This window comes from Melopsittacus undulatus, unplaced genomic scaffold, assembly GCF_012275295.1.
Source record: "Melopsittacus undulatus isolate bMelUnd1 unplaced genomic scaffold, bMelUnd1.mat.Z mat_scaffold_438_arrow_ctg1, whole genome shotgun sequence".
NCBI classification, from domain to species: Eukaryota; Metazoa; Chordata; class Aves; order Psittaciformes; family Psittaculidae; genus Melopsittacus; species Melopsittacus undulatus.
Window position 1 is genome coordinate 10,063 of NW_022994324.1, and position 26,102 is coordinate 36,164.

Here is a 26,102-nt window from a genome sequence, read left to right on the forward strand (position 1 = left end):
AGACATCAGAGACTTGAGAACTGTCCTCTGTATGCATGATACAGGCACATTGCCCACAGTGTGTTTGTATGTATTTCCAAAACACCTTAACACCTCAGCATCTTGCAAACATGGATGAATTTATCATCATATTCCTAAGAGGAAGAGATTAAATTGCCATTCCACTTTTCAAAGACAATTTATTGAAAACAGAAAATTAAACAACTTACCAAGGTCTTATAGTGTGTACTGAGGAGGTCTTTGTTTCTTGAGTGATTCACCTCCCTGACAACCTGAGCCTGCACTGATTGGCACATGGACAGACACTTGCCCAGATCTTTGGTACTGGATCACTGTAAGTTCAGAGCCTGCAGATACAAAATTACTATTTAGCTTACTTATATTTTGACTCATTCATTAAAGATTTGAATCAAATATTTACTCTTTTACTTAGCTCAAACAAACCTTTTTGGAAAATATCTGTACAAAAAGCCCAGAAGAATTGTAATCAATACTGGCCTGGGATATTAAAAGGAAATTTGATTCAGAAAAATCAAAATGTTCAGTTTTTACTTTTAGGACCAAAGTGATTTTCTTTGGTTCAACTCATTTTGACCTCTGTGCACTGAATGTACCTGCAGTGCCTGTGCTGCCCAAATCATGTGCTCTCTTTCTTCTCTATGGCTTGTGCTCTGTCGTTAATCTATAGCTCCTCTGAAGCAATTCAGAGTTGTAGGATACAACTGTATCACAGAAAAGAGTGTCTAAAGAGAGAGAACAACACACAGAATGATGGCTTGAGGAAATTGTACTAAAATTCTTGTGAGACCTGACACAAGTTTCCGCTTGACACCTGAACCAAAGTGTCTTAGTCAGTTTGACACGTGAAATAGTATTACCCTGGAATGACCTGACTTTCTAAATCAAGACCTTCTGTTTAATGATTTTTTTTCTTTACAAAAGAAAATTAAACCCAGATTTTTTTTTTACAAACTAGCAGTTTTTATGCAAACTGTTTCCTACTGATAAATGGGAAAAAAAAATCCTGAGTCACTCTACTTAAAACATGACATTCCAAATGATTATTTATTGTATTATTCAGTGCCATTCAGAAATTATTACAAACAACGCTCTTATATTTTTATTTATGAAAACACAATAACACTGTAATATTAATGATATTTAAATAGAATGAAAAATGAAAATAATGCATTTGGTTACTCAGTAGTAAGGAGCATTTGAATTACACTGTTATGTCAATTCAATCAAAATAATAGTCTTGTTTTTGTTTACTGTTGCTAAAATTATGGGTTCTTTTAATATTGCACATAGTAGGTGCTGCTCACAACAATTTAAATGTTCTATTTAGTACCACTATATCAGGAAAGAATAAAAAGTATCAAAACCTGCAGTTCAAATTCAGACAGTGTTCCCAAGATAGAAATCTAATGAGACCCTCACCTTGTGGCTCTATTTTTTTCCATGGCAGTATACTTTTGATGATGCCAAGATCTCAATGAGCCTGTGTAAAACTACATGAACCTGTGTAAAACTGCAGGACCCTGCTCCACAAAACCCAAGTAAAAAACAAGGAAGCCATAGACTTAGTGTTGCATTCTGCTGACACTTTAATAAAAGCTTTTTGCTTGAATGGTTTATAGCAGGATTGATAATCACTAGCCAGAGTTGTCTTCCCTGAAAACCACTCATTCTTCTTTATTAAATGATATGATTAAAGGTAGACAGCAAGCGGGCTTCTAACTTACAACTGAAGGAAAAGAAACAAAACTAATATCTACTAGTCAGGATAAAACTATTTGCCACTTAATAATAAAGCTAGAAAATGAATTCACATAGAATTTTAATGAATCAAATATTTGTTCACATCTTTATATGCATTTTTCATCCAAAATTTGTAGTAACCTAAAATTATCCACATGTCACTAAGAAAGAAATTTTAAGAAAGTTTGTAAAAATTACACAGCAATAGAAATTAATATGCAGAGATGTACTGGAAATGTGCTGAGGGATGATGTGATTGCTGTTCAATGTGAGAAAACAATATTAAAAAATGCTAGAAATATTTCAAGACATTGCATTAAATAATAAGCTGTTGATCTTTAATAAGTTGGGAAAAGATAGTACTAGACATAGACAATCACTACATAATCAAAATCTGTCCTTTGAAACAACTTTTTTTTTCTATTAATTTCTACCCTTTGTATTTCTAGGCATACAAGAGCCCAGTTAGTTCAGACACTCATACTTCACACAGCATCCCTGTTCAAGAGGGCCACAAAGAATTCAACATGTGATCCCAAAGACTACTTCTATTACTTTTGAATCACAATTAGGAAAAATATTTCTGATTTGCATAGATGATTATGGAAATATTTACACAAGATTTTTTTTTTTTTACATTAAAAAAATATCCCCAGTGGGCTTTGACTATATTGCATAGTCTTTTTAAATGTCCAGAGGGTCATAGTTTTTAATGTTTGCTTTTTATTTATGTAAATAGGTGGCTAGCAAAACAAAAGAGAGGTTGTCAGCATTTTAGTGAATTTCAGCACAAATTCTCCAGGGTGCAGATTTATGTATTAGTATCTATTTTCTTCTTTAATAGATAGTTCCAGAAACCAAACTTATAGTTGGTGAATAACAACATAACATATGGGAGAGACTAATACCACTGAAGTCAATGCAATTTTAGCGATACCTAAGATAATCAGGCTACAGGATGAAATAAAAATAGCAATACTTCAGATATGGGAAGAGCATCTAGCACAACTGACTTATAAAGAACTTGAAACCCTGGAAGTGACCCTTTCTCAAGGTAGCATTGAGATTGATCATGACTCCTGGGGATTACTAGTGTTAATAGCAGTGGCACTGACTCAAAGGGCACTAAGAGTTGTTTTTGACAGTGGATCTAGTCGTATTTCTGAAAGGATATTTCAAAAAGCCTTTTCCTGGTATCTGACTCAGAAACTTGTCCCCTAGTTCTTAGATAAGGTAAGCTGGATATGCAACCCAAAGTTTCTTTTCCACTTTATAGAGAGGGAAGTTCACAGACAAGCCTTAACGTTTTCATTAACCCATCTGTCAAAGCTGAAGAAGCAAAATTTGAGGGGAAACTACAGATTTGTTGGTCTAGCAAAAAAAGCTAGTCCGTCTGTATAGCTCTATTGTATTTACACCTAAGTGATGTTATGGTTACTTTACATATGATAACTATGATGATAACTATGGTTACTTTACATATGATACACAAGTAAAATGAGATAGATACTATATTTCAGTACTCCTTCAGATCATATTCTAAGACACTTTAAAGTATTATTAGAATAACAGAGTCCAGTAGAGCTGTTTTTGTGGGAAAATAAAAGCCAGATTTAATTAAGATTATAGTATCATAAAGACTTTTTCAATTAACACATTCAAATAAACTTTCCAAATATCAATGCAAAATACATTGACATATGAAATAAAAATTCTCCACATGGCTTATTAGCAAATTTATATTGCTCCTAAGTGCTTTTTCTTTTCCTGAAGGACTTTAGCTACCAGTGTCAGTGATACAATACTTGCTATTACCTTCCCCACATCACAAAGCTTCTAAGACTTTATTTTATTGTCACTATTTGAAAAGAGGATTGGCACGGTATATTATAGCCTTCTTAATATAACCTGACATTGGGGATTTAAATGGTAGTCAGAGTTTGGCACAAAAATCTGACTAAGAGCTCCTGGTTGTCACTGAAGTCCTTTCACATTTAAGTAAAACTGTAACCGTAATGGAGAAAAGGAGAAGCCAACATCTTCCTGGGTGACAGTGTCAACACAGCAGTGCCAGCTGCAGTGATTTGCTGGTCACACTCCTTTCCATGAGAATAACATCATGGCAGGCCATGGCAGAGTGTTTTACCGAGAACTTCAGAAAGCAATGAAAATGCATTGTGTTTATACGATGATTATTTATAACTGTTGTTGGTTATGGGAGAAGTGGTTGTGAGTGCCATTTTACACCACTTCTTGAATAACATGCAATATAAAATGATGCATTTGAAAGTGCTTATTTAGTCTTGAGCTGACTAATTATCAATTACATTCTTTCCCTGTCTTGTCAGTGAGGGGCTATTAACCCAAATCTGCTTATTGTGGGAGATCACTCAGCAGTACAGTATTTTAACATTCTTTTATATGACATAAATTCATACTGATACTGTATGCATACAAGGAACCCCTCTCACTGCTCCACTCAGTAATCAAATCTCCCTCCAAAAACAGAGTGTCTGTTCATACACTTGTAGTCTATGTGGAGAGAGAGAAGTAAATTTAAAGCTAACTTCGACTTTCCCTTCACTGACAAAGCCCTGTGTTTGACCTTGAGATGGGGCATCCTTCAAAGATCCTTACACAAGTAGGAATCCCTGAAATTTTAGCACTATTTTCTGGTTATAAATAATAACAATATTCTTGGTGGGTGGCAGCTAATGAGTGTCGGTGCAAATGGTGATTTCAGCAGGAAGGGGTCCTAGCAGAGGCCTTACTGACTGGAGTACTGCATGCTGCTGTACTTTGTCACTCTTCTCCGGGAGGTGCCGGGGGATGCTGTGCCCATTGCTTGGCCAAGGTGACAGTCAGCACTGAGCATCTGACTTGTGCCACTCATGCTCCCCAGATTTGCTGCCCCCATGCTGCTCATCCCAGACCCTGATACTACCCTCTCGGTGACCATCATGTTGTGGGCATTTGTTAATTCTGAGGGAATATTTATTAAGCTGCCTGGCACGCCAGAGGCAGGCCTGAACACTCTTTCTGTCACTACCACATTCGATCCATCTACCAAATCGGGAATGCTCAGAGAGGCTGGGAGCCTGGAGTTAGGCGCGATTAATCTTTCTGTGACGATAACGTTGGACCCATCTGTGAGATCGGGGATATCTAGCATGCCACGCAACTCAGAAGCAGATGCAGGACCGACAACCCTTTCTGTTACAACAACATTGGATGCACGCAGAGGGTCAATGCAAATTGAGGGGGAACCAGAGGTGTAGGTCTCAGTCACCGTCATGTTGCCGTGGAGCAAAGGATCTGGCATCGGCCTTGAGTGCTGTATGGTTGACCCAGATGTGTAGGTGTTTTCTGTAACAACAGTTGTAGTGCCAACTGGGGGAGGCATAGGTGCACCTCCATTGACAATGATGGTGGTTCCAGGTGGTGGGAGATTTAGATCACTTTCAGGGTTGGGGAAGGGAACGTTAATGCTTGGCCAGTGTGGATTGACATCAGGGAAAGGTTCGATCTCTTTGCCCAGACAGATCTCTGCCAAGGTCTTGAATTTTGGTCCTAATGTATCCAAATATGTTTCATCTGTATCTTCTCCAATAAAGCTGCAGCAACCCACAGAGCCAACGGGAGTACCGACTCCTTCATGATCATATATTAATAGGCAGTCATTTGCTGGCCGACCTTCATCTTCATCTGCATACACAAACGCTTTCTGTAGTTTGCAAACAAATAAAGAAACAAAAAAAGAAGAGAGTGGCTTTTTATCAGGTTTTTAAGCATGAAGACCCAAACCATGGTAAGGTTTCCCTAAAGACAGTAAGGCCCAGTTGATTTGAAAAATGGGACATCAGCAGAACAAATTACATAATCAACATCTCTGTAACCTTGAAATAAGTTCTGTTCAAATGTTACTGATGCCAGCAGTGTGTGCTTACAGCCCAGATAGCCAACCGTATTCTGGGCTGCATCAAAAGGAGCGTGACCAGCAGGTCGAAGGAGGTGATCCTGCCACTCTACTCTGCTCTCGTGAAACCTCACTTGGAGTATTGTGTGCAGTTCTGTTGTCCTCAACATAAAAAGGACATGGAACTGTTGGAACAAGTCCAGAGGAGGGCCACGAGGATGATCAGGGGACTGGAGCACCTCCCATATGAAGACAGGCTGAGAAAGTTGGGGCTGTTCAACCTGGAGAAGAGAAGGCTGCATGGAGACCTCATAGCAGCCTTCCAGTATTTGAAGGGGGCCTACAGGAATGCTGGGGATGGACTATTCATTAGGGACTGTAGTGATAGGACAAGGGGTAACGGGTTGAAACTTAAACGGCGGAGGTTTAGACTGGATATAAGGAAGAAATTCTTTACTGTCAGGGTGGTGAGGCACTGGAATGGGTTGCCCAAGGAAGTTGTGAATGCTCCATCCCTGGCAGTGTTCAAGGCCAGGTTGGATGAAGCCTTGGGTGACATGGTTTAGTGTGAGGTGTCCTTGCCCATGGCAGGGGACTTGGACCTAGATGATCTCAAGGTCCTTTCCAATCCTAACTATTCTATGATTCTATGTTTTATTTGTGTTTCTGCAAACACTTGGCATCTCAAATTTGGTCTGTTTTCAGTGAGTTTGACCCTTGGATGAAGGGAAAGATTGAAAGAGACAGGGGAACAAATCTGCTGTTTGGGCAGCAATATCTGAATGAAGTGGTAGGAAAAGAAACAAAGCAGGATGGCAAGAGGCACAGTGGAGAGGCCAGAACAAAGTGGATGAGATGAAGGGTTGGCCACAGTGGAGAAATTTTTGTGAGTCTAGAGAGGAAATCCATTTTGAGCGGGATGAAGATCACTGATTTGGTATGGCATTGGGGTGGTGGGGTGGTCAGTGCAGAGGGATCAGGCAGGAAAGAGGATAACTTAACATGAGTGTGGGGTCAAGTTATAGAAAATGGGGAAGGACAGAAGGGGTGGCCTGTGAGGGAGAAACTGTGTTTGGAGATGGAAATAGTCAGCAGGAATAATCTGTAGAGGCTTATGACTGGCAGACAATTAATATGTAGGGCTCCCAGGCTAGGCAGGTAGACTGTGGTCTGGAAGAAATCCATGCTCGAGACTTTGAGACAGCAATCCTTATATATTAATATTTTGGTGACATATGCAATCATAGAATTTATGCATGTTCATGATAATTATGAAAATATATCCCATTAATCCATTAATCTTGTAAACATCATAGCATTTTTAATCCCATATTTAAAGGCTAATTAATTTGTTGCCAATTACAAAGCTGCGTATTTGTGCCACTTGCAGTTAATAAATATTTTAGGGAACAGAAATGCCAATAAAAATAAGGAAGAAAGTGAACTGGTGTTCATAGTTCTCTAGTGATTAAAGTGACTTTATTAGACAAACTGTAGAGGAAACATACGTGAACAATTTCACAAAGTTATTATCGAACTCTACACTGAAAAAGATGACAAATATATGTTTGGTGGCCTATTATGAAGCTGCAATAATTTATTTGCTTGCTACCCATGCCTGAAGTGTGTCCATCAGTTTTACCAAAAGGCCATTTAACATTCAAATCTACCATGGCAGCAGCTCAAAAGTGGTACTCCTGAGTGTCATAGTTTTTCCTACTAGTAAGTTGGAGAGGAGTATCTAACAGTGTAAGTCTACTAGTGTAAGTGTAAGTTGGAGAGGAGTATCTAACAGTGTAAGTCTACTAGTGTAAGTTGGAGAGGAGTATCTAACAGTGGGCTCACAGATATACCACAAAGAAGATAAGGCAGTTACCTCAGAGAAGTAGTTGTCTAGGAAGGCCATGTTCACCCCTCCTTCTCGATATTCTTTAATTGTTCCTCCAATTGATCCTTTTACTTCCCCTGCTCCAGAGATTCCTCCAGCTGTTCCGTAACCAGTACCAGTGCCATAGCCAACCCCTGTAGTTTCTTCAACACCAGAAGCTACTACTCCTCCTCCTCCATATGTATTTGTATATATGTCTGAAAAGAAAAGAAGTTATCCTTCCTGTGCTCTGTGAAAATTTATACAGAATTTGGCAGCTGTTTTAAAAACCAGTACGCTACTGACAGTGCTGAGTTTCTAAAGGTATTTTGGACTAATTTTAGTCACAGATCCATGCACAGGTGCCAAACATTGAAACTGCAATTAAAAATTGAATATTAGAAGACATCTAATACCTTGATTTTATTCCTGAGGCTAGGCAGCATGTGCATATATGTGCTTTAGAAAATAAATGATTTACTTGAGTAATTGACTGGAGATTACTGTGTCTGATGTATATATATGTCATCTTGGAATTTGCATTAGAAAATCAAATAATGCTTGTGTATATTTATGCAAATACATAAATGTATATTTATGATCACTTTGGGGTTAAAATTGTTCTGCCTTAAACTCTGTTCCAAAAGAAATACCTTTGTAACTCTTCACATTTTCTAGCCAATAGATTGTTAAGGAGGATTTGGGAGAACAACGATAGAGCATAATAACCACCAGTGCTCATGATGCAGAATGAAAATGATCTTTACAATAAATTATAAAATCATACTTTCACAGGATTTATCTTCTCCAAATTTTTTTTATATATGATAACAAGGAATGAGTGGTCTTAAATATCATCATGTAATAAGCCAATTGCATACAGTAGTCTTATCTATGATTATATTAAGAAGCATAGGCTAAATTTTGTTGTTTTTTTTTCATTTAATCTCATTAGTCTGAGTTTATAGAATTCACCATAATAGTACTGAAGAGTGGAAATAAAGTAAATGAGATGTCTAAGTCTTAAACTTTTCAATGGCAGCAGAACTTCCCTGAGAACAAAGACTCTTAATTAATGTTTATGCCCCCAAATGTTCCCTCTTGATTTAACCTTAAGCATGAGAACATTTTTTAATAATCAATAGCCATTAGAGAAGGTGTTTTGCAGAGTGACGTCTTCCTGTCAGAAGCTAGTGAAAATGGATCTGTGCCAGCATCCTTCCTTCCTGTTGTGGAGTAAGGAATGGGGAAAAAGAGGAAATGGCACTGCTCAGCTTGTCTTATTCTCTATGGCCATTGAATCCCTGAGGGAACTTTTATCTCAGAAGCCTGAGTTTATTGTGCTAAGTACCAGCTTTCGGTCCAGGCTAGTGCACAAATGGTCAGTAATTAACTGGCTGCTTGACAGGTCCTATTCTCCTGTGGGAAGCAGAGCCAGAAAACTGAGAACTGAAGAGCTCAACCTTTTACCATCAAGTTATGAAAGAAAATGTCCTTCTTCTATCCTCAAGATTGATTTGTACTAAAGCTGCTGCCTTGAAAAGTCTCTCCATTCAGGAGCTGGAATGATAAATTGCCCAAGATTTGAAAGCCTTGGCAGATATTTTGAAATAAATGTAGTTTCCAGAAGTGAATCTGCTCAAAACTCAAATCTCATTATTCACACTGCAAGTCATACTAGTATCGGTTTGACTATCTGCAGATGTATGATTAGAAGGGTTGGGTTATACCTGTGAAACCAAAGTGCTCTATGAATCAGAAGATGTGAAGTTCTGAAAGAAAGCTTTATGACAGCTCACATAGAAAACTTTAGGATCTGCTTACCAGAGGGTTCACCAAAATCACCTCCTGCAGCAGTTGTTGGGGCAAGAATGTGTGAGACATCCTGGAAAACAATATTTTGACTCCTTGAATGATGACTTTGAAATTTTCATATGAAGAACAAGATGTTGTGAAGCATGTTAAGAAATTAGCAGTCTAAACTGTTAACAGTAGCTGTCCGTTACCATCCCCATTAAAAAAAAAAAGACAAAAAAACGACTTCAAGTTTTTTTCATTGTTAATGTGAAAAGTGACTAGTGAAGATGGTTTCTATTACCTTGTCCTACTTTGCACTGATTAAGATTGCTAGTTATTGTGTTTCAGCTTAGGGAATAGATATCACCAAACTGTTGGGCCAAGCTAACTGAATGCAACTTAAAACACACAAACTCCATCTCCAGATGTTAATTAAGAATCACCTTTCATATCTGCCTGACTTCTTCTGGATGACAACACAGTACTATGATCACTTTCATGCTTCTAATCAAATGCAGTCTTTTCTATAAATACGAGCTGCTGCGGGTTTTAAAAACATAGGATGTACTGACCCTGTCTTCAGGCTGGGCACCTTCTATTCCCCACGGATGAATTGCCCCTTCTATGCATTCAGGTACAGGTTCAAATCCAGTTCCAACTCCAGCTGCAGCACCAGGTCCACATCCACAACAGTCGCTCATTGACATCAAAATTGGAATCACTTAACATGATAGAAACAGGAAACAGGATTTAGGACGTCTCTTCCTCACAGGAATAGCTGCTTTTCCCAGAGGGCAGGTGCTCAAGAACTTTGGAAAATGTGTCTTTATAATGTTTCAAGCCAAGCAGCCTCTAAGTCTGGCTTTCAGAATAATTAGCTGCTTTTGGAAATGTATGTATTTGGAAATTCAGAATAATTTGTACCTTCATTTATAGCAGAGCAATGTGGGGGTGGAGTAGGGCTGTTACTCCAAATTTATGCCTGTGCACCTGGGAACAGACTTTGTCTCAGGAGAATGAATATAAGTTGCATGCATATGAAAATTAAACAAACAGAACAAGCTGTTCTCTGTATAGCATTCAGTGATGTTCATTCTTGATATATAAGCATACAATTGTCTCTTCAGATATTGTAATTGAAACGAAATACACATTAGCTATAATAGACATAGAAGAATCAATGGAGGTCCATTTGACTGCAGTGATCTTTGGCTATGGGTCCAGTTGTATTTTTTGCATCACTTACACCTAATACTTGGTTTGAAAAAACAGTAGAGGCAAATCTCAAACCCTAACTTTAAGAAATGATTACATAGAGTGAGTCAGTTTTCCCAGTGTGCTGTATTACGCTTAGTTGTTTCAAGGACTCTGTGTTGGAAATTGCTGAATGCTTTAAATGCCAACATTGAAAACATTGCTTATTTTAGAAAGGCACTGCAATATTAAGTCTGTCTGTCTTTAGGTCCTTAGCCTAGATAACTAGATTAGTAACCTTGTACTACTGCAGAGGAAGTGGAGGCAATTACCTAAACTAGACTAAGCAGAGCATCTAAAGCTCCCAGTTTAACATCAAAGTGAACTGAAAAGAGGAAAAGGCTACAGAGCATACAAAGTACTACTCCACACTGCATGACTAAGGGAATATGTACTCCAGACTACCAACTACGAGAAGTTTCCAAAGGCAGAAAGGCAGGCTGTCCTGTAACATTAATCAACAAAAAAACAGCCTTTTGCAGCTTCAAAATTTTGTGTTAGTTGATTCCTACTAATCAAAAATCAAAACTCAAACAAACCACACTGTTCAAAAAGTCAGGGGAAAAAATCAATTTCCTCTGGTTTTGTAATCAGTATTTCTGCACTGGGAAATTTTAGATGTTGATTGCTTGATGCCCAGCCCATGAAAGAAAGATGACCACATCTGACTTTGGTGGTCTGAAAAGGAAATTTTTGCATAAAGACTAACTTGAAAAATCTTATCCCTGAACTTGTATTTCTTCAAAATTACTAGGATGTATGAATGAATTATCTGTTGTCACAAATGCTACACGTTTTTAATAGGTGCAGCGCTTGGTAGCAACACCCAAAAAGTTCAAAATGCAAGATTATTAAATTTATTGTTCTACCACTGAAATGCTGGCTCTGAGTTCAAAAGAAGCTTGTTCTTTATATCTTTTCACACCCTACTTGGAGCTGATACTTGTCCATTAGTTTTAGTAATGTAACTGAATTATGAATTGCAAAGGGTAAGTTCAAAATTGCAGGGGCAGCTCTTGCCCCAAATCTTTATCTTCTACTAAACATTCTTATCCAGCCTAATGTATCTGAATAACACCTTGGGAATAAAATCCTAATCCTTAGGAAAGAAATAATTATGTCTGAATGAATTATATATATAAATATGCAGAATATAAATATGTAAAAAGTATCATTTATGAGACAATTTTTTCTCTGTCAAATGGCCCATGGGGAGTTAATAGATTAGCAACCAACCAGAAAAGTCACCCTATTTTAGAAGAATTAAAAGAATACACCTTTTAGAAAATACTTTTTTTTTTTTTTAATTTTATACTTACAAACAAATATTAATCCACCAAGGAACATCAGGCCAATGGCAGCACCGCTAAGTGTGGTAGAAGTTTCGAGAGCTCTGCCATAGTCTCCATTTCCATCATAACCATAATCAGTGGCTGCAGTATATCTGTCATTCTCATCATAGTCATCAGTGTAAGTCTGCCAGTTTGTGTGGTCCTCAGTATATCCTCCTTCTTGTCCCCCTCCACCACCTTCCTGGCCTTTATCACTGTCGCTGCCACCAGCCTCACTGCCACCAGCCTCACTGCCACCAGCCTCACTGCCACCACCCTCACTGCCACCACCCCCACTGCCACCACCAATGATAATTATTTTTGTGGCCCCACTAGTGCAGTAATTACGACTATCACACTGACAAGCTTGCACGGGAATTATATGTGGTTTAAGGCAGCGTCGGCCTTGGCTATCTCTTACGCTGACATAGATCCTATAAATGTAAAAGTCAATGTTCTGAGTCGTTAGTTCTGCAGAGGAAGCTTTGGGGGAAAAAAAAGAGACAAATATTTAGATTAAGGTATTGACTACAAATACTGTACAACTGAATAATGAATTTTTGAAGTAATATTTATAGAACATGATGAACTGCTGCTACTTTAATATCTGCTGTTTCTTATGTGCCTACAGTGCTTATTCAAAGTTGAAGTTTATGATATTCATCTATGCTAGTTTTCAGTTTTTGAAATCCTGAACCAGATCAGTCTAGTCATCACTTTTTAATGTGAGAAATATAAGAGGCAAATCCGCCTTTTTGTGTCTATTGCTGCTTTTACTGATTTTTATTTGCATAAAGGTGAACATAAAAATTGCAATTTCTATACTTTTTTGTTTCTCTTACAAGGAATCTAAATGTGTTTTCTGAAAGTTTTTTCCAGTAGTTTTAAAATATTTAGAGTTATACATTTGCATCTGTTTAGGACAAATAGGAGACAAAAGTAGCTGTAATGTGATAGTTATGATTTAATATAGTCTTCTATGCCTGCAGTAAGTTATGCAAATTCTGTCATTTAATAATATAGTCATGTCTTATTGAAGGAAACTGGAAAAGCTTCACTGGGCACTGATTAGCATGTTTTTCTTAGAAATAAATGTAAAGTACAATTTGTACAATAAATTGCAAAAGCTGTTATCTTTATTTGCCATTTTCATATGCCTCATAAAAGATCTGCCAATGAATAACTTTAATAAAAAGAGAGTTTTGTCATATGCTTAGATTTTTTTTTATAATATAGAAATAAAAATGTATCAAATTACAGAATCATAGAATCACAGACTGTTTTGGGTTGGAAGTGACCTTAAAGATCAGTTGCCCCCACCCCATCATAAGCAGGGACATCTTTCACTAGACCAGGTGCTCAGAGCCCCATCCAATCTGGCCTTGAACACTGCCAGGGATGGGGCAGCCACAGCTTCTCCGGGCAAGCTGTGCCAGTGTCTCACCACCCTCATAGCAAAGAATTTTTTCCTAATGTCTAATCTAAATTAATCCTTTTGAATTACCTCATTACATTTAGACCAACAGCAGTGCTTATAGCTACACTCAAGTAAAGTAGTTTTGCTGCTCTATTTTTATCAGTATGTTTTTATTTTCCTTTAAAAGATGATAACCAGCTAAAACACATGTAATGATTCTGACTCTAGAGCTAATATGAAGTGTATATATGTACATATGTATATATGTATACACACACACATATATGCAAATCCAGAGTAAATTTGTGAATCCATATGAGCTTAAAATCACATTTAAGTGAGTTTAGAAGAGATGTTAATAACAGATTTGTTTTTTAGTAAAAGATTAACTTAATCTGTTATTTTAGGGAACAGCTTTTACTATGGTTTATTCTGTAATAAATTGTGGGTTAGCTTACCATTTATTGATCTGATAATCCATGTAGTTTGAGGTTCACCATGTATACTGAATGTAAAGGGGGCACCATATACTTCACCATTCATATTCTTTGCTGTGATAATCACTGATGGGGAATGCATACATACTTTCCGTAACTCAGTATTAATAATTGGGCAATTGTCATTCATTTCCTGTATTGAAAGCACAATGGTGCCAGTAGCAGTATATCTGGGAACCCCTGTGAAAAGAAGGTATTTGTGGTCAGGAGGGAATACTGACACTGTAAACAATGCAGCTCAGGTGGGAAAACTAGAAGGAGAAAAAAAAAACAAAACAGTGAGAGAAATCTGAAACAAAGAGAGTTTAGTTTCAGAGAACTTAATCTTTTTTCTTACCTCTGGTGATAGCCAGAACCTCTGCTCTGTACTGCCCATTGGTTAAATAGATTGATTCCCGGTTAATAACTTTGGTCAGTGTGATTTCACCAGTATTTTGGTTGATTCTGAACAAGGCACCTGGATCACGTCCTATACTATATCTGTGTTTGGTGAAGTGAAAATAGTCAACATTATGTTATGAATATATTTATTACATATTCATTTTGCAAAGAATACTTGTCACTTGGGAATATTTTCCTTTAGGCTGTGCTAGGCGCTATTGCATTTTACCCTGTTCAAGCAGAATTCTTGTAGGCTTAAAAAAATGTAGACCAGAAAAAACAATTAGGAATAATGTAAATGCAAAGAAGTCCATTGTACCTTGAAAGTAGTGTCATAGTCTAAAAATAAAATCTTTCTAGACACTGTAAACCTTTATTAGAAGCCTGTTGATATCAGTATTTAAATCTACAGCTCTGCCTGTAACACTTTGAAGCTGTATGTGCTAACTTTTTTCTGTTTTAAGAAAACTTTCAAACCTTTGTAAATTAGATGTATTTATTTCTACATACATTAAAAAGCAAATTATGGTCCCATTAAATATTAATTTCAGGAGAAATAAATTTCCTTTTTTTTTTTTTTAACATAGAATTCGGTGTTTGTAGCAAATGTTCCAAGAAAAAATATTCTTAGTTTGGGTTAAAAGAAAAAATCTGTTCTGATTTATTTAACTTACAGCCTGATAGAAAAAATGGTATTTTCTTTGTCTTGTATACAAGGCTAAGGAAAGTGCGTCAGGAAACAAAAATAATCATAGCATAAAAATGAGTGGAAGAATATGCTATTCTATCACTATTATTTTACTATTATATATATCTATTAACATATCTGTAATATATCTATTAACATTTTTAAAGTTGTTTTTTTAAAAACACCCTTTAAAATACCTATTTCTCATCCCCCTGATATCCCAGAATTATTCCGCCCAGGTATTTAAGCAGGTTAGAGCTTACACAACATTCGTTGCAATAGCTCCAGTGTCCTCATCAATGGCTGTGTATGTTCCCACAACATAATTTGCTCTTGTTCTTTCTGATAGAGAAAACACAACTGAAGATGGATTAAATCTTGGTGGTTCAATCACATTTTTTACTTCTATTGTGAGGGGTGTTCCAGATATTTGGTATTCATGAGCAACAGAGTGGTGGAAGGCAGCCACGTTCCTGACACCAATAATCAGTGAGTGAGTCTGGAGATGTTCATAATTCAGTTCCTAAAAGATAAACCACAGAGAACTAGATATAAAAGTTCCTTTCATTTTATTTAAATGTTTTATATTTTAGAAGGTTAAGTGCCAGTGTTTTTACTGCTCATTTAATTTTTTTTAAATGAATTAAAGCTATTTAAAAAGGATAATTTCAACTGTTGAATCACAATATTTATCCGTACCTTAATTACTCTAAGGATTCCTTGATTTGTAGCTCGATCTGTAACAATTTCAAACCAGTTATCTTCATTACCAGATATAAAGAAAAATTCTGCTAACCAATTGTCTGTAAACTCTTCGTCAGCATCCAGAGCTTGTATTCGTAGCAGTTCTGAACTGAGTGAATTTTCTGAAATACTTGCTGAAAACTGGAATGACAGATAAATGTCTATCAGCAAACACTAAAATATATGTGAGGAAAACAAAGCTAAATGCAGAGATTCTCTAAAAGGTTGTCCTGCACATAGACCATGCCAATTTAATAAAAATCATGTGTTCTGGGTGAATTATGATTCTGGTTGCATATCTGAAGAACTGAATCATCTCAAGTGTTTGTGGAAGTGGCTTAAAGGAAAAGGATTTGTGCTTTCTGTAAGAAAACATATACAAAGATTGTATTAATGTTTGTAATCTGTATTGCAAGGATCTGGACAACTGAATGACTGGATTTCTCTGAATTCAGAGAAGTCAGTGTCAGGGCTGACTTCTCTGAATACAAGAACAATCTATATGTATGTTATCAGAATTGGTGTGCAAGCAGTGGATTGGATTTTGAGCACATTTAAAGGAAACAACCACTCCAATCCAGTGGAGCATTCAAATGTGAATGATTTCTACGGGTTGGTAAGGGCTCTGTTATCAACTTCTGAACAGGGTTTTGAAACAGTGATGTTGCTTTTGGTATTAAAAACTTACAGAGCTTTGAGCAAGAGTTGGGAAATTGTCATTGACATCAATAACTTTAACATTACAGCTACAGAGGGATGATATTCCATCGGCAGCTCCATCCCGGTCTGACGCTTTCACAACAAGGGTGTAGCTACTATGTTGCTGTTGCAAGAAGAGAAATGAGTGTGTTAGAAGGACCACCTGTACATCACAAATGTTATAAATATTCATGTCTTGCTACTATTTCCTAATGCAGAATTTGCCTTAGACATTTCATTGTAACATACAGAAAAAATGTTTCTTCCTTAATTTTTGTAAAACCCCACAAACTTTCTCTCTTTTTCTCCTTTTTCTCTTTTTTTTCTGCCTTCCACCTTCTTTCCCTCCCCCAACACATATACACCACAACATCGTATTATTTAACTTTGGAACAGGAAATGTTACCTCTCTGTCAAGATAATTTGCAAGATGAAGTTCTCCAGTATATTTATTCATAATGAACATGGGTGGACCTGCAGGTTCCTGACTCTCTATCTTGAAGGCAATTTTAGAATTCAGGTGATTAGGTTCATCTGCATCTGTTGCAATTATTTTCATCACCAGTGTGTCTAAAAAGAAAAAATAAGAATTAGAAAAACTAATCTATTTTGTTCCTGCAAAAAATCCCATCAAAACAATGCTATAACTTGATGTATAAAAATTATTGAATGCTATCTATTCACTGACATTTACAGAAAACCCCAAAAGTTGTATTTTGCAGTACTGATTCTGACTGAATTCTGACTTTCAAATGCATTAAAAATTAGGTGGAGCAGTGCAGATTTTCACTGAACTCGAGTCAATATAGTGGCTGTGTAAAAACTGTAAGTACTGAGCTTGCAGATATTCATGTAAGGAATCTCCCCAGTTTTAAATAAGAATTTCTGCAAAGTGGAAAATGAGTGTTAGGCACCATTGCCTCAGTGCTATTTGCAAGTTTAATGTGTATTGCTGTACTTTTTACAAAAAGAACCATTTTAGAGTTTAAGTAAGGGTTTATTTAATAATCTACTTCATCTGCAATAGTCAGGCTGCAAATACAAATATTTGAAATAGAAAAAGTCAGGAAAAAACGTATTTTATATGCCCCTAAAGGAAATAAGTGTAGGTGTAATGCTAATTTTTTGTAATGAGAGGGAATGAACTGATATATTTTAAATTTTCACGTGAAAAAATTTGCATGGTGGTATGATTAGGAACTGGTACATTCAGTGTTTGTGTGTGGGAGAAAAGGAAGCATCACTGAGTAATCTTAGGGTATAAGCTTGGGCTGCTCCTTCCTCTGCAGTAGCCCTGGCCATTTTATGTCATTACCTAAGAAGCAGTAAAATGAGCACTCCAGGTTTGTATTAACTGTATTCTGTGAGCTTCACTACCTATACTGTAATAAGCATAACATAGTTACTTACTGTCCATACTGCATTCTTCAATAGATCCTGTAAAAACAGTTTGTGCAAATATTGGAGGGTTATCATTTATATCCAGAACTCTGACTCGAAGTTCAAGAGGTGGCTCCAAATCTACACCCGTCACTGAGTGTTTAGCAAAGCAGTGTATCTAGGTAAAAAGATTTACTCATTTTAAAACCAAAAGTGAAATAAGCAAAATAACAACCTGAAACAAATGAATTTGTCTACTTCTACTCTCCCTGCCCCACCCTGGATCTATCATTATAAAGGTAAAAGAAAAAGGGGAGTACTCACAACAAATACTGGGGTTACTTCCCTATCCACTATTGATGTTATATTAATTTCTCCTGTTCTTGGGTTAACAACAAATATTCCATAGGGGGCACGATCAATTCCAACTCCAGAGATGCTGTATGTGATTGGATGGTTTTCTTCACAGTCCGATCGGATCTACAATAATAGATAATAATAATTTATTCCAGTTTACTGAGGACACCTGCAGGGCTTTTTATCCTATTGCTAGTTCCTGTAAAAAGTGCTATATAATTTCAGTTTTTCAACCACTTATCACAAGGTTCCACTGACAGAACCAATGGAAGTTGTACAAAACAGCCTAGAGATCCATCTCCCCTTAAGTGCTGGACAGGATTTCTATTTCTCTTAAATATTCTGGCAGGGAAGTGAAGAGAGAAACTTCAAAGGGTATCCCCCTGTGGCTGGGCCACAGTAAGGGTATGGTCATGTTGAGAGGTCATAATCTTTGCTCTGTTGTCTGCAGAAATTATGTACTAGCCTTGAACTTCTGCTCATGGGTTTCTTAGGATCAGAGAGAAAAGGAAAATATTGTGATCTAGCACACAGATGCTGTACATTAAAAGACTGTGATTGGAGCAGTCCAGGAAGTAGACTGATGGCAATATTCTAGAAAGCCTTTGGTCGCTCCTCAGCAGCCACATGGGTTTACTTTGTGAGACTGTCTCAGCAGAGCTGGAAATATTGCATCATCTTGCTTTGACTAATCTAAGCAAATACATTTTTAAATCTCTCTGCTTTTATCAGCCTGTCTTTAGAAAAACTTCCTTGTCAGTGAAAACTTCTGTTGCACTATCTACTTACTTTGGCAATTGGATTCCTCTTAGAATTATCTTCTCCTTCTCTACAAGCTGCAGCAAATTTGATCCATTCACGTTTTTGTCTTCTGAAGGTTTTCCATCTTGCCATTCCATTTTCATCCCATTCTTTTACCTTCAGCAGAGAGTTCCAGTATCATATGACCAATAATCTCAATCCATTTTAAACTAATACAGACATTTAGAATTTCCAGCAATAAGGAGAAAAGGAATTTTTATAGATCATGTGCTTTTTTATATGTCCATGAGTCCCAAACTCTTAAAACTGTACATATTTACTTTAAAAGTATTCTTGTGTATGAGATACTCATTTAGGCTCAGGAGAACTTCCCTTCACAAGGTAAGCAGGTTATTGCCTGCAACTGTTTAATATTTAAATACATTTTCAATCTTCAAGTTCAGAAATGTTTTAGTTCAGTATTTTCCCTTTAGGTTTTACATTGACTAAAATCCCTTTGATCAGATAAACAGTTTCTAAAGAAATATGTATTACCTCTACATGAAATCCTGTGCTGAAATCCAGGAGTACCTGCAAGAACAATAAGAAGATTGACATATGAAAATGCAGGGCAAAATGCAGTAAGCAAACCCAACTGCCAGACATTGCTATACTGCAGAACTGAAGCAGTACTTCTTCTTAAGTCTGTTGCAATAACCCATCTAGGCCAGGTACAGGATTTTTATAAATTACTTTGTGCAATTAATTTTATTTTATACCTATCACTTCAATTCTTCAACAGTTAACACCTTCAAAATCAATTCTGTCTTTCAAGGAAGAACTTTGAGCTTGAATGGATGTGCCATAGCAAATTTCAAGTTTATGTACATCGAAATACCCTTCACCAGATTTGCAGGTCATAACACTTCATTTGAAGAGAGATGTGGTTGCAAGAGTTGATATTAAAAAGTAATTCTAGGAAACTAGAGAAAGAGTGTTTATTTATTTAAAAAAATGGTATTTTTCTGGTTTAGAAAGTCCACAAACCTGAAATATTATGTAGTTTAACCAAAAAAAGAACAAAAGTGTTTTGTTGAAACTTCCCGCTGAGGTTGAAGAGTTTCAGTGTAAGATGGAAAGCCAGCTGCAGTCATAAGGCCGATTTCTCTGGAGTGCAGAGGGCTTTGATTTGAGATCTAACTATGCAACCAAAGTCTTGAGTAAATGAAGGTGTCAGGATCATATATAATATGTAATTACTTTAAAATTAAAATAATAGAGAATCCTTAATTTCCTGATTAGCATAATTTAAAAGAAGGTGCAGTTTAATTAACCTCATTTCTAAATAAGGTGTGAAAATGAAGTTCATTTGGTGGATATACCTCTTCATTGCATCTCTTTTGGGTTTAGGACCTGCATCTGCTCTCCTCAGATGATAAAGGGTGAAGAATATAGGATTTGCAGGACTGGATGTTTGCTTCATTAATCAATGGGAGAAATAAAATATCCAAGTGACTCAAAAAGTGTTGTAGAATTTCTCTTTTTTTTTCACCAAATGCCCTTTCCAGCAGAAGTTATCAAATTTTCAGTTTCCTTTTAATTTTCCAGTACTGTTCAACACTTGGTTGTTTGACTTGGGTTTATTTTTTTTTTCATCTGACATGTTTTGTCTACTGTTGGAGTTCTGTTCATTTGTTTGTTTCAGTTTTACTTGGATAAACTCTGTGATCATCTTTTTCTCTATGGCAGTTTTACCTCATGGGACTTTCCTCACTTCAGATTTATTGCATTGTTCTGTCAAGGCTGAAAGATGGGCACAGACTTTTTTCCACTTACTTCATATTAAAACTACCTCTTACATGCAACAGATTAATGAACAGCAGCTTCACACTCCTTTTCTCTTCCCTCTTTTCCCCACCATATGTCATTTACAAAGCAATGTCTCTAATGATCTGATCTTGCCCAGAACATTCCCTGAGACCTCGGCACATATTGACTGCCCTAATCTGCTTCTGAATGAAATCTTCAGTTGAAGAATGAGTCTTAAATTCATGTGCAACCATTACTCATCTGAGATAAGGGAGAGTATCAGACTTCATTTAAATTGTGGGTTTTTTTCACCCAGAAGGAGCTCAGGCCTGTCCTTTTAAATCTCTCTTGGAGCTTGGGAAAATATGGGGTGTAGAAGGGAGAGATTACCCTAGCCAGAGAACCTGAGTGATGAAGTCCGCCAGAAATAGTACTGGTTTACATCTCTTATCAGTTGATCCTACCAGCAGAGCAGAACCTCATTTGGTGAGTACAGTGAAATCCTCTCCACCCTTAGGCTGAAATCCCTTCTGGCATGCAAGCAATTTTCTTGATACAAGAAAGTATGGGTATACACCTCCCAGTGCAATGTTAGTGAATCTTGTCTACTGTCTGCATCCTGTGGCCTGTTCTGTTATTTAACAGTGAAAGAAAGAGCTCACATCCAGCCACACCACTCTCCTACTCAGCAAGCCTAACTGAAAAACTGTGTTGAATATCTCTGAAATAAGTATTATGCCTGTAAAGCATTCTGTTCTTTAAGGACACAAATATTCAAAACCCACTTGATTTCAGCCTATAGGGAGTCCTGTTTTAAAGCAGTGATGAATATACATTTTACACTGGAGTTTCATCCTTTGTTTTTGAGCACCAGTAATAGTTACGTCAAGAATTTCGTCATCAGTAATACTGGGGATTGTAAACTTAGGACCCGTATTTCCACATTTGTCCTATACTAACTGTGGAAAACCCATTCTGCTATGTGTTGCTAATGGAAGATCTTGAAAGAAGTCTTGATGGTTTTGAATACAGAGTCCTTAGTGCAGTTTGTGATATTATTTCAAAAGGCTGATCCTATGAATTTGATGTCTGCATTTGGTATATCTCTCTCTCAGTAGCTGCTGTGTTATAAGAAGGAGGACAGGCAGACACCAAAGTTGTCTAGTTCACCAGCTAGACCTCATCAGTTCTGAAATTACATCTATCCAACTATACCTCCAAGTAATGTTTTCCAGTTCTCCACTATCACCAGCAGTTAGGCTCCCCACACCCTGCTTGTCTATTGCTAATGTCTCTCTGCAATACAAACCCTTTTTTTCTAGCGCAGTTTATAGCAGAGAGTTACTATCTCCTAGTAGCGAACTCTTATATACTTCTAGGCAGTGAATAAATTTTCTTTGTAAACTAGTATCTGAGTACAATACTTTCCACAGATTAAGTGACTAATGATAATTAAAGCAATAGGAGCCACTGGAATGTGTGGGATGCATCCTGAGAACCTTGGGATAAGCAATCTGATCAAAATGATACTGAGGTTTGTTGTCCTGTTAGTCTCTGAGAGACTGTGAAAAAATGGAAACTGCAGAGAAGCCAGACTTATTGCACAAGTTGTTTCTGGTTTGCGTTGGGACAGGTGCAGGCAGGAAACATGTTTATGGTGACTGTCATTTGCACAGTGGCCTGTCTGAAAACTTATCTTTTACTGTAATGATACAGAGCTTCAATCATGTGCCTAAAATGAAGCCTTAGAAGCACATTGGAGTTATTCTGGATTTATTCTGATGTGACTGGGAACAGAATTGGTCCCATAGGATGTGTATAGTTTTCTGCACCTTCAAAGCAATTTACAAACAAGAATTAACTAATCATTAATTGACTGCCAAGCAATATTATATGCAATTATGGAATCCTCCCTCCTCCACCTACTGAAATCTAAATGACTGAACACGCCTTTAACATCTTCCCAGCATTATTCATACTGGATCTTCTTCTCTCTCTTTGAAGTCAACAGCGGTATTGTTACTGGCCTGTATGGGAGGAGTGCTGAGAACTAACATATATTATATTAGTCATGAGGGTGCCATGGTGGCTCTGGTTGTGTCAGCGTTTTGGGACTTTTACATCTGTATTAGTCAGCCAAAGCTCTGACTACTGAAGGGTTGAAATAGTGAACACTTCCCTTTATTCATTCTGCATTTCTTAAAAAAATGATAAAACAGTGCACATGAAATAATGAGTAGCATAGACAAAATAACCTCATCTTTTTAAAAGTATGTATTTGATCACTTTTAAATCAAAACATGAATGTTTTTTTGTCTATACTTCTCATTTCTGTAGGTTACTCATGAAGGTGCTTCTAAAAGGGGAAGTTTTTCAGGATTATTTTTCTGGCATTTTGTTTTCTAATTCTGAGGAAGTCGGGTGTTGCTATTACTTCCTGTGTCAGCAACTGACGTCAATAGTTTGTACTGCAGCCATGATGGAAAATCCATTGCTATTGCTATGATGATGTTCATGTCGATCAGAAGAGTATATTCCAAATTTTTATTTATTCTAAAACATGTTTATTTGAAGAACTGACCACTTTGAGAGACTGACCACTGAGATTGTTTCTGTTAAGCTGAGTCATACAGATATAAAGAATTTCCATAAAATAACTGAGCCTAGCCACTAGTAAAATGAACAGAAAAGTGATTTCAGTACAGGGTCTATGCTATTATCATTCAAATTTGAGTTTTTCAGATTAGTCATGCTATATCTTCTCAATAAATATCCTCAATAAAACCTGAATTCTATTATGGGCTAGCTGCAAATGCACATTTTCTTTGGGACCATTTTTGCTTAAGAATGTAAAACTGGAATTTTAAGAACTGACTCTCACATGATAATTCCTGGATGCAGAATTGCTTTAGTTCCTATTTCAACAACAAAATTCTTTGGCAGATCAGCTTGCAAGTTCCTGGCTGCATCCTGACAGATGTTTTGTTGCATATGCAAGGAGAGGATTTGGCCCCTTAATATTTTTATGGGCAACCGAGTTATGAGTAGGATGTATAACCACAGCCTAAATGGAAAAAAAAACCTGAAGCATAGATAGCACATGGGAAAATGTAGCCAGACAAAAGTGCATATAAGAGATGCGGTGAATTTAAAATTATTAGCTGTCACATGATAGCTGGCAGGAGAAGAGTCATACCTGATCAAACAGGTTATTTCCATAAAACGTGTCTGTGCAAGTATCACAAACAGAACTCCCTTACTCATGAGAATAACGCCTTTGAAGTCACGTGAACAAGGGTTGCAGAATCAGTCCCTCCAATGGCGAAATGCATATAGAAAATTATTACTTTCATGGCTGGTAAGTTTTCTTTTTATGAAAGTGCAGTCGTGTACTAAAATATGTATAACTCCACAGCAATTTTATTTCATACAGATTATTAATAGTATACTAGCCAGACACACCATTCAGACAGGTAATTTTCATGAAAGATTAATCAAGCTTAAAACCAAGACTGTTTCTCAAAATACACTAAAATTGGATAAATAATTTACAATTTATTTAACCTCTACAGTTTGTGCATCAGCTTTCTTTTAGGCGCTGAAAGATGCTGTTAAGCTGTCCAGGCCACCATGAACACAGCTGTGCATGCTGCATAATAAGAACAACAATTGCTTCTTCTGGGTAATAAAAGTTCAAATATTTGATAGCCATTGAAACATAATAATGGCATAATGGCAGTTTTTACAATTGCTTCTCTTCCTGGCCCAACACATCAGTTACAATTGTAACAATAATATACTGAAAGAATGAAAATGGCTTCAGAGTTTCCACGAGAAGCAGTAAAATCTCTTTTGAATGGACATATATTAGCTACTGTACAGTCAACATTTGGTTTTGAACTTTGACAAATCAGGACTATGCATCACCAGGTAACTGAGTAAAATGAATCGTCACTACACGAAAAACCAGAAGTGTTAGTGTGATGTACAGCAGGCCAATCTCAGAGACTTCTGTGCTGTGTTAAAACAAGCAGAGACTCATCTTCACCTTAACTTGCTTTTGCCAAGTTTTGTCATTATTTGCTTGGCAGCTGCATTGTATTGGTCAGTTCTACTTTACTGACTGCAGAGCTGTCACCTAAAATTATTTGATGACCTTTTCAAAGTAAGTCTTAGTATTTCATATTCTATAACAACAAATACCTTTTTCCTGACTATAACATTCCTAGAGGTGTCAGTAACAAGAAGTTATCAAACTTCTACCCTTACTAATACATTGTGTAAAATGTAAAATTGTGTCAAAGCCACAGAAGAGCATAACTATAACAGAAATCCTACTCTTTTCAATTTTCAGGGCCTTAAACCTCTACGTAATTTCAGAAGATCAGCACAGACAAGTAAAAATAATCTAAACAAAAATCAAATTGCAGGAGCAAAAGTGCCTTCATAAGTCTTTTAAGTCCTTTCTGGGTAATTTCTGTGCTTTGATGAACACATTCTACAACTATGCTGCTTGACCATAGCCACAACTTTCCTTCTACAGTGAGAAAAACAAGCCCAAAGAACAACACTTCTGTCATTCATTCACTTACTAAGCACATGGCGGCTCAGACACTAATGCACCACAAGGCAGAAACTCTTTGCAATATGAAATAATAGGCCAAGTCTTTGTTTTTTTTTTTTTATTCAGCTGAAGTCTTTGCTGTATTTCATATTTTTCTGTTGAATACAGCTGTAATATATGGTCAGCTCTGAAGCCCTCTTGCATAGAAAAGAGATTTGCTTTCCATATTTACTCAACTTAAAAAAAAAATAGACATAGAACCAAATGATACTCAGTCAAGTTATTAGGATTTTTATAATTATAATAAGTGTATTAATAGCAGTGACACTTTAAAGAGTACCAAGGACAACACTGACCTAAAAAGTCATGCATTAAACATAGAAAGTCAGAAATTACACATCAATGGACTGCAAAATGTTTAAGTGAAAGAAACATTTGTCAGCATGCAAAGAAAACCTAAATTACTGTATAGAATTTTCAGAAACACAATTTAAAATAAGTACAGCTTGTTTTTTTTCTGCTAAAATTCACAGGTGTTTTTTGGGGCAGTTTACACTGTCAAATGTCGTGATCTGCTGAGGAAGACTCAACTGACATAATCACAGAGTTTACAAATGTTGTTTTAGAATCTGACTTACCAATAAAAGGAACACAAAAGCAGCCATTCGGTGAGGGAGCCAGTCCATGGCATCTGACTTCTCGGATACAAGTCCAACTGAGTTATGATTACAAGCTTGTTCCTTTTCCCCTCCCCCCCCCCAGCTCTGGTGTCTACTTAAAAAGACACTTGGTAGATGTCCTTATACTGAGCCCTTCAAGGTGTCTCTGCCTCCCTCTGAGGGAAGCACTGAAGATGCTGTATAACAGAGTGTCTTTCCCCACCCCAAAATCCTGGGCTG

The 26,102-nt window shown here is 36.8% G+C and overlaps 1 protein-coding gene across 1 annotated transcript; it reads right to left on the reverse strand.

The window, feature by feature from the left end:
* Positions 1-1,583: 1,583 nt before the first annotated feature.
* Positions 1,584-26,051, reverse strand: LOC101880772 (desmoglein 4). The gene is made up of 16 exons (XM_005153532.3): positions 25,842-26,051; positions 19,386-19,421; positions 18,879-19,007; positions 18,057-18,212; positions 17,763-17,910; positions 16,759-16,922; positions 16,342-16,476; positions 15,609-15,794; positions 15,173-15,432; positions 14,178-14,320; positions 13,802-14,020; positions 11,915-12,409; positions 9,914-10,062; positions 9,369-9,429; positions 7,554-7,762; positions 1,584-5,485 (listed from the first exon to the last, which is right to left on the reverse strand). Exons 1-16 carry the CDS (start codon positions 25,887-25,889, stop codon positions 4,529-4,531), a joined length of 3,495 nt encoding a protein of 1,164 aa, XP_005153589.2. The 5' UTR covers positions 25,890-26,051; the 3' UTR covers positions 1,584-4,528.
* Between the last annotated feature and the right edge of the window lie 51 nt (positions 26,052-26,102).